The 14,741-nt window shown below is 38.1% G+C and overlaps 1 protein-coding gene across 2 annotated transcripts in view; it reads left to right on the top strand.

Moving 5' to 3' along the window:
• MTMR10 (myotubularin related protein 10) overlaps positions 1-14,741 on the top strand; it is a 54,453-nt gene that overhangs the window by 10,611 nt on the left and 29,101 nt on the right. Inside the window, exons 1-4 of one of the 2 annotated variants that reach the window (XM_042941238.1) lie at positions 7,125-7,325; positions 10,372-10,508; positions 12,290-12,362; positions 13,040-13,182. In XM_042941238.1, coding sequence (XP_042797172.1) covers positions 7,316-7,325; positions 10,372-10,508; positions 12,290-12,362; positions 13,040-13,182 — 363 coding nt within the window. In that variant the 5' untranslated portion in view covers positions 7,125-7,315. Of the gene's footprint in view, positions 1-7,124; positions 7,326-10,371; positions 10,509-12,289; positions 12,363-13,039; positions 13,183-14,741 lie in introns of those variants that run through there. The other variant, XM_042941237.1, reaches the window with a different exon arrangement.

Below are 14,741 nucleotides of genomic sequence, written 5' to 3'. Positions count from 1 at the left end.
GGGTTCAAGGAGCTATGGAAGATTTAAATTTTATGTATTTGAACTATTTAATGAGTTTCAGTGTATATTTTTGTCTTTTCAAATTTTTTTCTCATTAGAATCCAGTTAAGAGTAGTACTTTGAATCTTTAGTTCTGTTTTTATGCTTCCTGTATTTAGATACAGTACATTTCATTTTATGTAAGCATAGAGAAATAAATACTGAAAATTTTCTTCTTACTAGTTTAAAAAAAATTTTTTTTTAGAGAGAGCACAAGTGAGCAGCGAGAGGGACCCACACACACACACAGAGGGAGAGAGAGAGAGAGAGAGAGAGAATGAGAATATCTTAAGCAGGCTCCATGCTCAATGCAGAGCCCAACACAGGGCTGGATCTCATGACTGAGATCATGCCTTGTCCTAGGCATTTGTCTAGGAACTGAAATTTCAGCATTGAAGAAAAATCAGCCCATCTTCTACCCTCATGAAGTATATGATCCTGAGGGTGGGACAGGCAGTGATTTTAATATATATATATACACACACACACATATATATAAACAGTGGCTGTGTAAATGCTAGGAATTACAAGTGTATGATGGTAGGATTGAAGGATTTAATCTAGTCAGGGAGATTAAAACAAGGCATGGGGGGGGGGGCATTCCTGAGAAAGTGATTAGGCTAAAGGAGAAGAAAAGAATATTCCAGGAAATGGGAACAAGACGTGCAAAGACTCATGTGATGGAAGAAGTAGGATCCCTAGAAGGATTAAAAGGGCACTGTCGCATGATAGTGAGGAGGACAGTGTTAGAGGGCGAGAGGCACAGGGCCTCACAGGCTATGTGAAGGAGGCTTGGTTTCAGGATGGACAGCTACTCAAATGGTATAAGCTGAGAACTTGACATGAGTAAATTTCAATTAAATCCTCAAGTGAATGTTAGGTTGCTGTTCTTATAATAGGCTTATGCATTTTTAAGTATAAAAGTTATTGCAATTCAAATTTACTATAACATTAGTTTTGTTGAGAGAAAGATCGTTTTGAGACGATAGTTGCATTCTTGAATTGGTAAGTATTTGGGGCCTGTCCTCAAACAGGTTCTACCACCACTGTTAAGGTTTTCATAATGATAGTGTAGATGAAGTAGATCAGTACCCTCACTTGTCCACCATTGACTCTGGAGGTGAATTGCTTAAAGGTGTCCTTGGGTCTATTTGAGTATTAGATCTTGAAATTAAGGTTTATTTTAATGATGACCGCACTTTAAATTCCTGTCAAAGCACATTATAAATTTTGTTTTGACCTCTTATGTTTCTTTCTTTAATCTTCGCTTTTAACTCTAAAACTATATTTTAAAGTTTTATTGGCGGGTAAGTTCAAATTTGGGTGCAGAGAGACACTCACTTTAGCTTTGTGGAATATACCTTATTTAAAAAAAATTTTTTTTAATTCAATTTATTTAAAAAACGAAAAACTGTTCTCACCCATTTCTCCCATCCTCCACCTCTGGCAAACTAATTCTTCTCTGTACCTAAGACCTTGGGTTGTTCTTGTTTGTTTGTTTGTTTGTTTGATTCCATATATAAGACAGATTATGCAATATTTGTCTTTGATTTATTCCTCTTAGCATAATGCCCCCAAGGTGCAAGCATGTTGTTGCAAATGGCAAGATTTCATTTTCTTTTTCAACTGAATAATAATCCTGTGTGTGTGTGTGTCTGTGTGTGTGTATCACATCTTCTCTATCCATTCGTCCATTGATGGACACTTACATTGTTTCCATATTTTGGCTATTGTAAATAATGCTGCAGCTACATGTGGGTGCAAATATCTTTTCAAGTTATGTTTTCATTTTCTCTGGATGAATACGCAAAGGTGGAACTGCTGGGTCATAGGGTAGTTCTATTTTTAATTTTTGAGGAACCTTTATACTGTTTTCCACAGTATCTGCACCAGTTTACATTCTCACCAGTAGTGTACAAGGATTACCTTTTCTCTACATCCTCGACAACACTTGTTATTTCTAATCTCTTTGATAATAGCCATTTCAACAGGTGCGAGGTGATACCTCATTGTTCTTTTGATTTGCACTTCCCTGATGATTAATGATGTAGAGCATCTTTTCATTTTCCTGTTGGCTATCTGTATGCCTTTGGAGAAATATTTATTCAGATCTTCTGCCCATTTTTTAAATCAGGTTTGGTTTTGTTTTGCTGTTGAATTATATGAGTTCTTTATATATTTTGGGTGTTAGCCTCATATATATAATTTGAAGGTATTTTCTTTCATTCATTAGGCTGCCTTTTATTCTGTTGATAGTTTCTTTTGCTGTGCAGAAGCTTTTTAGTTTGATGTAGTCCTACTTGTTTGTTTTTGCTTTTTGTTGCCCTTTTGGTGTCAGATTAAAAAAATTATCACCAAGGCCTATGTTAAAGAGATTACAGCCTATGTTTTCTTCTAGGAGTTTTAGGGTTTCAGGTCTTATAGTCAAGTCTTTTTTTTTTTTTTTTTTTTTTAATTTATTGTCAAATTGGCTTCCATGCAACGTCCAGTGCTCATCCCAACAAGTGCCCTCCTCCTCAATGCCCATCACCCACTGTTCCCTCTCCCCCACCTCCCATCAACCCTCAGTTTGTTCTCTGTATTTAAGAGTCTCTTACAGTTTGCCTCCCTCCCTCCCTCTGTGTAACTTTTTATTCCCCTCCCTTCCCCCATGGTTTTCTGTTAAGTTTCTCAAGATCCACATATGAGTGAAAACATATGGTATCTGTCTTTCTCTGTCAAGTCTTTAATCCCTTTTAGGTTAATTTTTGTGTATGATGTAAGATAGTGGTTCAGTTTCATTCCCTTGCATGTCACTATCTAATTTTTTTTTAAATTTTTAATGTTTATTTATTTTTGAGAGACAGAGAGAGACAGCATGAGTGGGGGAGGGGCAGAGAGAGAAGGAGACAGAACATGAAGCAGGCTCCAGGCTCTGAGCTGTCCGCACAGAGCCCAACATGGGGCTCGAACTCACGAACTGTGAGATCATGACCTGAGCTGAAGTCGGACGCTTAACCAACTGAGCCACCCAGGCGCCCCTAATTTTTTCTTTTTAAAATTTTTTTGTTTTAGAACAGGTGAGTGTGGAAGAGGGGCAGAGGGAGTGAGTATCTTAAACAGGCTTCACACTCAGTGTGGAGCCCAATGTGGGGCTCAATCCCACCACCCTGGGATTGTGACCTGAGCCAAAATCAAGAGTCAGACGCTTAACTGACTGAGCCATAGGTGACCTGGCTATCTAATTTTCTAAACACCATTTACGAAAGAGACTGTGCTTTCCCCAGTATATATTCTTGGCTCCTTTGTTATAAATTAATTGATCACGTATGTGTGGGTTTATTTCTGGGTTGTCTATTCTGTTCCATTGATTTATGTGTCTGTTTACCAGTGCTGTATTACTTTAATTACTATAGGTTTGTAATATAGGTTGACATCAGGGAGCATCACACCTTCAGCTTTGTGCTTTTACAGGATTGCTTTGGCTTTTTGGGGTCTTTAATGGCTCCATACAGATTTTAAGATTGCTTGTTCTGTTTCCGTGATAAATGCCACTGGAATTTTGATAGAGATTGCATTGAATTTGTATATTTCTTTGGGTAGACAGGACATTTTAAAAATATTAATTCTTCCAATCATGGACATGAGATATATTTCCATTTATTTGTGTCATTTTCAGTTTTTTTTTCATTAATATCTTCTAGTCTTCAGTATACAAATTTTTTACTTCTTTGGTTACATTTATTCCTGGGTATTTTATTCTTTATGATGTAATTGTAAATAAGATTGTTTCCTTAATTCCTCTTTCTGATAGTTCATTATTAATATATGGAAATATAACAGGTTTTTGTGTATTGATTTTGTATCCCACAACCTTACTGAATTCATTTATTACAGTTAGCAGTTTTCTGACGAAATCTTTAAGGTGTTCTTCTGTATATATGTATATATATCGTGTCATCTGCAAGTAGTGACACTTACTTCATTTTCAGTTTAGATGACTTTTTTTTTCTTACCTAGTTTCTGTGGCTTGGAGTTCCAGTACTACATTGAATAAAAATGGCAAGAGTGTGCATCCTTGTTCTGTTACTGATTTTAGAGGAAAAGCTTTCAGTTTTTCACTATTGAGTATGATGTTAGCTGTGGGCTTGTCATATATGGCCTTTATTATGTAAAGGTATATTTGCCTCTGTATCTGCTTTGTTGAGAGTTTTTATTGTAAATGGATGTTGAACTTTGTCAGATTCTTTTCCTGCATCTATTGAGATAATTACACGATTTTTATCCTTCGGTTTGTTAATATGTATCACATTGACTGATTTGCAGGTGTTGAACCATCCTTGGATCCCTGGAATAAATCCCACTTGATCATGGTATATGGTTCTTTTAATGTATTATTGTTGAATTTTTCAGTTTGCAAGTATTTTGTTGAGGATTTTTACATATATGCTCATCAGGGATATTGACCTATAATTTTCTTTTCTTGTGGCATTCTCGTCTCATTTTGGTAATTGATCCAATTTATTGGCAATAATAGAGTCCCCAGCTATTACTATATTGCTGTCTTATTTTTCCTCTATAAGTCTGTTAATATTTTCTTTATATATTTCGGTGCTCCTATGTTGGATGCATAAGTATTTATAAATATTATATCTTCTGGTTGACCTTTTTATCATTGTGTAAAACTCTTATTTGTCTGTTATCACAGTCTGTTTTAAAGTCTATTTTGCCTAAGTAGAGCTACCCCACCTTTGGTTTACATTTGTATGGAAAATCCCTTGTTCCATCCTTCTTTTTCAGTCTGTGAGTCTATGATAGTTAGTGTATAGATGGTTCTTGTTTTTTTTTATCCATTCATCCACTCTATATCTTTTGATTGGAGCATTTAGCCCATTTACATTTAAAGTAATTACAGAGAGGTATATGTTTATTGCCATTTTGTTAAATTGTTTTCTGGCAGTTTTTGTAAGTTCCTCTCTGTTCCTTTCTTCTCTTGCTCTTTTCCTTTGTGGTTTGATTACTTTCTTTAATGGTAAGCTTATATTCCTTTCTCTGTATCTTTTGTGTATTTACTATAGGTTTTTGATTAGTGGTTACCATGAGGCTTGCATATAATAACTTCTGTCTATAAACAGTCTGTTTTAAGTTGATAACAACTTAAGTCTGATCCCATTGTAGAGCTCAACATTATTACTGTTCCCACCCACATTTTGTTTTCGAAGTCACGTTTTACATTTCTTTATCTTCTGTATCCCATAACTAAATATTGCAGTTTTAGTTCCTTTTATTACTTTTGTCTTTTAACCTTCTTAGTAGCTTTAGAAGTAATTAATCCACTACCAAAAAAGAAGTAACTAATCCCCTACCTTTACTATGTGTTTATTTTTTCAGTGAGATGTATTCTTTCATATGTGTTCTTGTTATTAATTAGTGCCCTTTCTTTTCAGCTTAAAGAAGTCCCTTTAACATTTCTTGTAAAGCCAGTTTAGTGGTGATAAACTTCTTTAGCTTTTGTTTGTCTGGAAAATTTTTTATCCACTTCTAAACAGTAACTTTGCTGTGTAGAGTATTCAAAGTCAAAAGAATTTTCAGCACTTTGAATATATGGTGTCCTCTCTTCTGGCCTGTGCAGTTTCTGCTGAAAGGTGTGATGGCCTTATGGGGTTTCCCTTGTAATAGCAAGTTGTTTTTCTCTTGTCAGAGAGAGAGAGTCAGAGACAGAGAGGGAGACAGAGGATACAAAGCACGCTCCGCGCTGACAGCTTAGAGCCTGATGCAGGGCTTGAACTCAGGAACTGTGAGATCATGACCTGAGCCAAAGTCAGATGCTCAACCAACTGAGCCACCCCTTCCCTTGTTGCTTTTAATATTCTATACTTGTTTTTATCTTTTGACATTGTAATTGTAATGTGTCTTGGCATGGGTCTCTTTGGGTTTCTCTTTTTTTTTTTTTTTTTTAATATAATTTATTGTCAAACTGGCTAACATACAGTGTGTAAAGTGTGCTCTTGGTGTTAGGGGTAGATTTCCGTGGTTCATTGCTTACATACAACACCCAGTGCTCATTCCAACAAGTGCCCTCCTCGATGCCCATCTCCCATTTGCCCCTCTCCCCACCCCCATCCACCCTCAGTTTGTTCTCTGTATTTAAGAGTCTCTTATGGTTTACCTCCCTCTCTCTCTGTTTGTAACTATTTTTTTCCCCTTCCCTTCCCCCATGGTCTTCTGTTAAGTTTCTCAAGATCTGCATATGAGTGAAAACATATGATATCTCTCCTTCTCTGACTGACTTATTTCACTCAGCATAATGCCTTTCAGTTCCATCCACATTGCTGCAAATGGCATGATTTCATTCTTTCTCATTGCCAAGTAGTATTCCATCATATATATATAAACCACATCTTTCAGCACAGAGCCCTTTGCAGGGCTTGAACTCCTGAACTGTAAGAGCATGACCTGAGCCTAAGAGCCACTCAGGCACCTTATAAACCACATCTTCTTTATCCATTCATCAGTTCATGGGCATTTAGGCTCTTTCCATAATTTGGCTATTGTTGAAAGCACTGCTGTAAACATTGGGGTACATGTGCCCCTATGAATCAGCACTCCTGTATCCCTTGGATAAATTACTGGTGCAATTGCTGGGTCGTAAGATAGTTTTATTTTTAATTTTTTGAGGAACCTCCACACTGTTTTCCAGAGTGGCTGCACCAGTTTGCATTCCCACCAACAGTGCACAAGCGTTCCCATTTCTCCACATCCTCTTCAGCATCTGCTGTTTCCTGAGTTGTTGATATTAGCCACTCTGACGGTGTGAGGTGGTATCTCAGTCTGTTTCCCTGATGATAAGTGACATTGAGCATCTTTTCATGTGTCTGTTGGCCATCTGGATGTCTTCTTTGGAAAAGTGTCTATTCATGTCTTCTGCCGGTTTCTTCACTGGATTGTTTGTTTTTCAGGTATTAAGTTTGGTAAGTTCCTTATAGATTTTGGATACTAACCCTTTATCTGAAATGTCATTTGCAAATATCTTTTCCCATTATGCCGGTTGCCTTTTGGTTTTGTTGATTGTTTCCTTTGCAGTGCAGAAGATTTTTATCTTGATGAGGTCCCAGTAGTTCATTTTTGCTTTTAATTATTTGGGTTCCTCTTATTGGGAACTTTCTGAGCTTCCTGGATGTGGATGTTCATTTTCTTTTCCGAGTTAGGGAAATTTTCAGCCATTATTTCTTCCAATAAAATTTCTGCCCCCTTTCTCTTCTTCTAGGAGCCCTGTGATGTAAATGCTAGCTATTTGATGTTATCCAGTAAGTCCTTTAAGCTGTCCTCACTTTTTCCATTCTTTTTTCTTTTTGCTATTCTGATTTGGGTGGGTTCTACTGCCTTGCCTTTGAGTTGACTGATTTGTTCTTCTTTTTTATCTAGTCTCTTGTTGAACCCCTGGGAGTATTTTTGGTTCAGTTATTGTGTTCAACAGTTCTATGACTTCTATTTGGTACTTATAACTTCCATCTTTTTGTTGAAGTTCTCATTGTGTTCGTGTGTTCTTCTCCCCAGTTTGGTGAGCTCTTTGAACTCTTTATCAGGTAAATTACTTACCTCTATTTAACTAAGTTTTTTCTCTGAGATTTTATCTTGTTCTTTCATTTGGAATATTCCCCTGTTTCTTCATTTTTCCTCGACTCTCTGTGTTGGTTTCTATACAGTAGATGAAACAACTACGTCTCGAAGGAGTCTTCGAAGACTTGAAGTCTTGAAGTCTTGAAGGAGGGTCCTTGTATAGGAGGTGAACCTTATTGTTCTCCCCTACCCCAGTTCTTTGTTGTCTCTCAAACTGTCATGCTTGTCCAAACGGCCTATTATATTTTTAATAGCTTCCAGTAGTTTAGGATGTGCCAAACCTGTCAGTGTTCCAAAGGGGGGTTCTCAGCACCTAGATTCCAGCTGACTGGAAGCCAACCCTCTGGCATCAACTTTTTAAGATACACAAATGTATATAGTCTTGTGGGACCCCAAGTGTAAGCCCTACTGGCCACCAGAGTCGGAAGATCTTTAGATGTTCCCTGAGTAGCAGTAGCAAAAATCAGGGCTCTAGACAAGTGAATAAACACTTTTCTGGATGACACTGGCAGGCTGAAGAAAGGCAGAGGGAGAACATCAAGATGGCCCCCACAAGGCTGCTTTCTTCGAGGGCAGTTCTGTAGACCACTAACTGTATGCCAACCTGAAACCTGCCCTTCAGGCCAAGGCTCTAGCACAAGCAGAGAGGTCTCCTTCATAGAAAGACTGAGGGTTTGTGCCTGTCTCCTGGCTGCACAGCGTCCTAGGGCTGGTAGTGTGCCAAAAGCCATCTCCAATTGCCACAGTTTCATGGGACCCAGGAATGTAAGAGCCTCACCAGAGCCAGGTGATCAAGGGATGTCCTCGGGCAGCAGCTGCAAAACCTGGGGCTCCAGACATAAAAACCAGGGCACCAGAGACATGTAAAGCTCCCCACTAGGAGATACTGATGCTGTGGAGTGCTGCAGAGGATGACCACAAAGACAGCGCCCACCCTCCGCAGTCGCTGGAAAGAATTACAGTCAGACCCTGGATGTGTCTGTAATTAGAAACCTGCCTCTCAGGCCGTAGTTGTGATGATTAGCTAATGGTCCTCCTTCACAGAAAGACTGTGCTTCTGGGTCTGTTGCCTCTTGCTATGCTCTGAGGGTAGCAGCTGTTCAAGAACTCTTTCTCTGTTGGTTACAGTCCTGTGACTGTAAAAGACCCAAAAGTGTAAATCCCACTGGCTGCCAGAGCCACATGATGGAGACCTGTCCACTGGCAGCAGTCACAAAAATCAGGGCTCCAGGCAGGGGCATGTGCTCCTTTCTGGGTAACATTGATCATTATAGTCCTGTGGGACCAAGAATGCAAGCTCCCCTGGCCTCCAGAGCCAGGCAGTCAAGAGGCATTCCCTAGTTGGCAGCCACAAAAATTGCGACACCAGATGCATGTAAAAGCTCCCTTCTGGGAGATACTGGTGATGTGGAGCACAGCAAAGGGAGTGTGCAAAAATGGTGCCCACCAGTCTCTGTTTTGGGAGAATGTTCCAGCAGGCTCCTAGATAAGCATGTTAGAGTAGATGCCTGCCCTTCGGGCCAACGCTTTAATATAAGCAGGTGATCCTCCTTTACTTTAAGTCTGGGTACCATTGGCTGCCTCTGACCTGGGCCCTCGGGTGGGTGAGTCTTAAGTGTCTGAGCCTTTTAAGGGCAGCTTCTCAGATCTCTATCATCTTATGGGTCTTATTGGGACACAAGCCTCATTGGTTTTCAGAGTTTCTTGTTTTGGGGTCTTGTCTCTTTAAGGATTGCCTTAAAACTTGGGATGCCTGATGTGTAACATTTGAACTCTTTACTCTTCAGGGAGAGCCTCTGGGTTTTGAGTTCCATCCTCATCATGGGTCACCATGCAGGGATGCCCCACCTTCTCTTACCTGCTTCTATATGGTTTCGTTCTCATTTGCCCAATGTATAGCCATCACTCAGCCTTCAGGTGTTGTTGGGTTTTTAAAAAATATTTTGAAATGTTTATTAATTTTTGAGAGTGTGTGCATGTGAGCAGGGTTAGGGCAGAGAGAAAGGAAGACAGAGGATACCAAGCAGGCTCTGCGCTGACAGCAGAGAACCCATTGTGGGCTTGAACTCATGAACCATGAGATGGTGACCTGAGCCGAAGTTGGACGTTTAACCACCTGAACCACCCAGGTGCCCTGCCTTTACTTTTTTGTTTTTTTTGTTTTTAACGGGAAATTATCTACATGTAGCTATAAACTCTGTTCGTGAGAGGAGGTGAGTTCAGGATCTTCCTGCCTTGCCATCCTGAACCCTATTTACCAATAATAGATTACATTATTAATTTTTGGGTTAAACCCAAAGTCTGTTTCTCATCCCTTAGGAAAGGAGTCAAAGACATTGGTTTGGGATGTAAAATCACATGTTAATAAAACACAAATATTCCATCCAGTAATACTCTGAAGGAGTATAGTTTATTTCTTCTCCAGAATGCCTTTCAGTAAATGATAGTGGAAGGCAGTATCACATAGTATTAAAGAATGCAGGCTCAGTTTCAGCTTTTCTGGTTGAACCATCTCAGACCTCTAAGCTCTTTGTGCCTCAGTTTTTGTACTTATAAATGGGGGGCAGTCTCTTGCTGTTACTGGTACTGTTGTGAGGATGGAAACCCATGGTGCCTGGCTCCTGTAAGCGTCCCTTCTTACTGTCATCATCTGGAAGTAGTCCTTGTAGGCCACACAGTGACTAGACATTTTATGGTATAGTTGTAGCTCACACAATATTTTTTTTTTTAAAGGAGAAATTGTCGTAAATGAAGTCAACTTTGTGAGAAAATGTATTGCAACAGACACAAGTCAGTACGATCTGTGGGGAAAGCTGATCTGCAGTAACTTCAAAATTTCCTTTATTACGGATGACCCAATGCCATTACAGGTGTGTTTCATTTGTGTGTTGTTTAATTGTATCAAGGATTTGACTGTAAGGAGTACATATAATTCCGTAAAAAACAGGTGTGGAAAACTATAATAAAATCATTAAGGGATTAACAGTGTTGGGAATTTATTATATTAAAATTCAAAATAAAGTTTAAGAAGAATGTTGGGACTTGAGGAACAGAATTAGTGAGATGTGAGTCACCTTGGTTTTTATCCCCTGTGATTGCTTATGTATCCCTTTCAATAAGGGAGTTCTTATTTTCTTTCTTCCACATCTTAAACTGCTTTTAAAAATAAGATGTCCATTTTTTACTAGTCATAAAGAGAAAAGTTTATTTAGCAAAAAATTTTGTAAGTGCAACACATTTTATAGATTTCATAGTATTTTTAACTAATTCCTTTTCTGAAACATCAAATTCTAGTTTGAAATTTCAAAATTTCTAGTACAGTTAGAATGAAGAAAAATACGAGTAAATTTTTTCCTTAATCACCCTCTTGCCATTTTATGGTCTCACTGGAAAACGGTAGTTCCATATAATTTTCGGTTTTTAAAAGTTCAGATGTTCATTTGATTAACTTTAAAATTCTGGACTTTTCCTCAGCTTTTCTATTTTGATGTGTAAAGTGTTAAATACTTTTAACCCCTGGATTTTTATTTATAATAGTAATTATTCTCTACTCAAATATTTGGATATTAATTATAAACTTTTGACTGAAGTCTTACTCTAGGTAAGTATATTTCATACAGTCATTCATTAATTTACCAAAATATTTACTATATATTTGTGTGTTTATTGCAAGATTTTGTAGGTATATTTAGACTAAAGGCATTTACAGATACCTAGTATATAGATACACTTGCTTATTTGGCTGTAGACTAGGTTTTCCCCTTTGTTTTTAGCTTCATTTTTATCTCTGGCCCAGACTTCACTGTAAATGAGATGCATATACTTGAAATAGCATACATCTGATACCACTAATAGCCAAATAAGCCAGTGCTCTACTGACAGCAGGTTAATAGTGTCAACTATGTTCAGAATTTTAAAATGAGTATAAAACATTTGTTCACAAGTTTAAAAAAAAAAAAGTTATAATTTGCCTAAAGATTATTCCCAGTAGAATTACTGCTCTCAAAAGAGTTACTTTTTTTTTTTTTAATGTTTATTATTTTTGAGAGAGAGAGAGAGAGACAGAGTGTGAGCAGGGGAGGGGCAGAGAGAGAGAGGGAGAGCGGTCAGCACAGAGCCCAATGCGGGGCTTGAACTCACAAACCATGAGATCATGACCTGAGCTGAAGTTGGACACTTAGCTGATTGAGCCATCCAGGCACCCCAAAAAGAGTTACTTTCTAAAGAGTGATTTTCTGAAATCTCCTTTGTAAAATCAAAATCTGATGACTTAAGAGTCCCTTTTTCTTTAATATTTAATGACAGTTTAACCAGAACTAGACATGTAAATGGTTGCCTATGAAGTGATTGACAATATTATATATCTGAGGTATTATAATGATATTGTATTGTAGTGTACAGTTTAACCTCATATATAAAAGTTTGAAGAGAAAGGTGGAGAGAACATGAACACAGCATGCGTTTCTTTTTACGACTGAAGTGTGTTCTAAGATACTCTATCATTAGAATTGTCATAGCACTGCAAGCAAAAGCTTTTTATTCTTTTTAGGGATAGACATCACAGTTTCTCATCACATTTGAAAGTAAGGCTCTTATTACTATTTGAGGTTATTGGGAAAAGACTTAACATGAACATAATTTTTTATTTCAGAAATTCCATTACAGAAATCTTCTTCTTGGTGAGCATGATGTCCCTTTAACATGTATTGAGCAAATTGTCACAGGTATGTAGTCTTTACTCAGTCCATGAAAACTGATTCTTCTTAGGAAGTATTGCTTAAAGAATCAGATACTTGGGTTGGAATTTATTTCTATAGGTTTACTTCCCCCTCCCCTTTTTTTTCAGTCCTAAGAACATTAATGAAAGAGAGAGAAGTCAATAAATTATTATAATTTTTTTTAACATTTATTTATTTTTGAGAGAGCGCTAGCAGGGGAAGGGCAGAGAGAGAGAGAGGGAGACACAGTATCTGAAGCGGGCTCCAGTCTCTGAGCTGTCAGCACAGCTGACACACTCACAAACCGTGAGATCATGACCTGAGCCAAGGTCAGACACTTAACCCACTGAGCCACCCAGGCACCCCATATTTTTAAGTGGAAATATAGCATATATAGCTTTTTGTGTTTTCTGAATATTTGTCCTCTCTTTAATTAAAATTTTAAGCATTAAATGTGTCTTAAGTGGTTTGTGCAAAGATCATTTAAAATCTAGTCAAAAGCAAAGTTAACACCAATATCCTAAAGCTCTAGAAGTTGTAGACAGATAGGACAGATTCCAGAGAAGCCGTGCTCAAATGGTGGGTAACTTAATTATTTTCAGTAATAATTTGTTCAAGTGTATGAAAGGCTGGGTAACAAGAAAGAATTTTTACACATTTTTTCTTTATTTTTTCATTTTTAGTAAATGACCACAAGAGGAAGCAGAAAGTCCTAGGTCCCAACCAGAAACTGAAATTTAATCCAACAGAGTTAATTATTTACTGTAAAGATTTCAGAATTGTCAGATTTCGCTTTGATGAATCGGGTCCTGAAAGTGCCAAAAAGGTAATATTATTAAGCTTTATCAAATTCTGTGTTTCACACTGTATTTACCAATATCAGTTCTGTATGGAAATTCTCCTTTCTCAGTTGCTCAGACTTTTTTTTAGGGGAAGTTATCAGATATCTCCTTAAGTAAAGTCAAAACCAAGAATGTTAATAGAACTATTTCCTTGGACTAATTTATGACTGTTTTAAAGTATTCTGTATAGTTGTGGGGTTTTTTTGTCATCAGCTCCTAATATACCAAAAACTGTGATGTGAAAATTAGTGTATCTTTTGCATTAAGACCAGTACCAGCTGGTTTCTTTCTTGGTTAGAACTTTAGAAAATACCTCAGAACTTTATCAATGAACTAAAGGCTAGACTTAAGTTACCGAAGGGTTAAGTAAATATATAGTTATGGGAGAGACCCATAGTCTTTAGTGCTGTAAAGAAATCATAGTGAATTAATTTGAGTGCTATTCACAGGAACAGCTAAAAACTAGGGACTTTTTCATTGGCTTTGTTTTTCTCTTGCCTTCTGGGGAATGTTTTTTGCCTACTCATGGAATAAGGTTCATGACAGAAATTCCTACTTCCTTCATCCCACATTTGGCTTTGGCCAACAAGTGAAGCTGGTGGACCTAATGCCCTACCAGCCCATCTATATGGTGCAGCAAATGCAGAGAATAATAACAGAATTTTCAGGAGAAGCCTGCTCCTACACATTGGGAATAAAGGAACAGTTTTCTTAGTGAAGTGGAACCTTCTTGCAGAAATGAGACAGCTTTTACACCACCAAAAAATGGGTGCATTTGTTTTCCATGGTTGGTAGACTTACCGCAGTGAATTTTCTGATGATTTCAAAATGAGGCTGTCAAAAAATTCTTAAGGCAGCTGTCTTCATACACTTTGGTGGTTTCTTCACAGGAAGGCAAGCATAATAAGATAAATGTCTGAAAGTGCTGGACCACTGGGACTAGATAATCGAGCAGGGTGATGGTGGACTCTGTGGCTAAAAGTTTTCAGAGGGAGTCTGTGAAACCATCTTCCAGCATGCTGCATTTTTGAAAAGTCAACTAGATTGCCTTTTTTTTTTTTTAAATGTTTGTTTTATTTTTGAGAGAGCGTGAGCAGGGGAAGGGCAGCGAGAGGGAGAGAGAGAATCCTAAGCAGGCTCTGTGCTGACTGCGCAGAGCCTAATGCAAGGCCCAATCCCACAAACCATGAGATCATGACCTGTGCCGAAATCAAGGGTCGGATGCACAACTGACTGAGCCACCCAGGTGCCCCTAGATAGCTTTTTTTTTTTTTTTTTTTTAATTTTTTTAATGTTTATTTCTGAGACAGAGACAGATCATGGATGGGGGAGGGGCAGAGAAAGAGGGAGACACAGAAAGAGAAGCAGGCTCTGAGCTGTCAGCACAGAGCCCGATGAGGGGCTCGAACTCACAAACCATGAGATCATGACCTGAGCCGAAGTCGGTCGCTCAACTGACTGAGCCACCCAGGTTCCCCATCCCCTAGATAGCTTTTAAAACCCCTTTCAGCTGTTCATTTCTGCAGGTTGTGATTTTGGCATT

This window comes from Panthera leo, chromosome B3 (assembly GCF_018350215.1).
Source record: "Panthera leo isolate Ple1 chromosome B3, P.leo_Ple1_pat1.1, whole genome shotgun sequence".
In the NCBI taxonomy this organism is placed as follows: Eukaryota; Metazoa; Chordata; class Mammalia; order Carnivora; family Felidae; genus Panthera; species Panthera leo.
The sequence above is the reverse complement of the archived record's forward strand: the minus strand, read 5'-3'. Positions and strand labels throughout refer to the sequence as shown.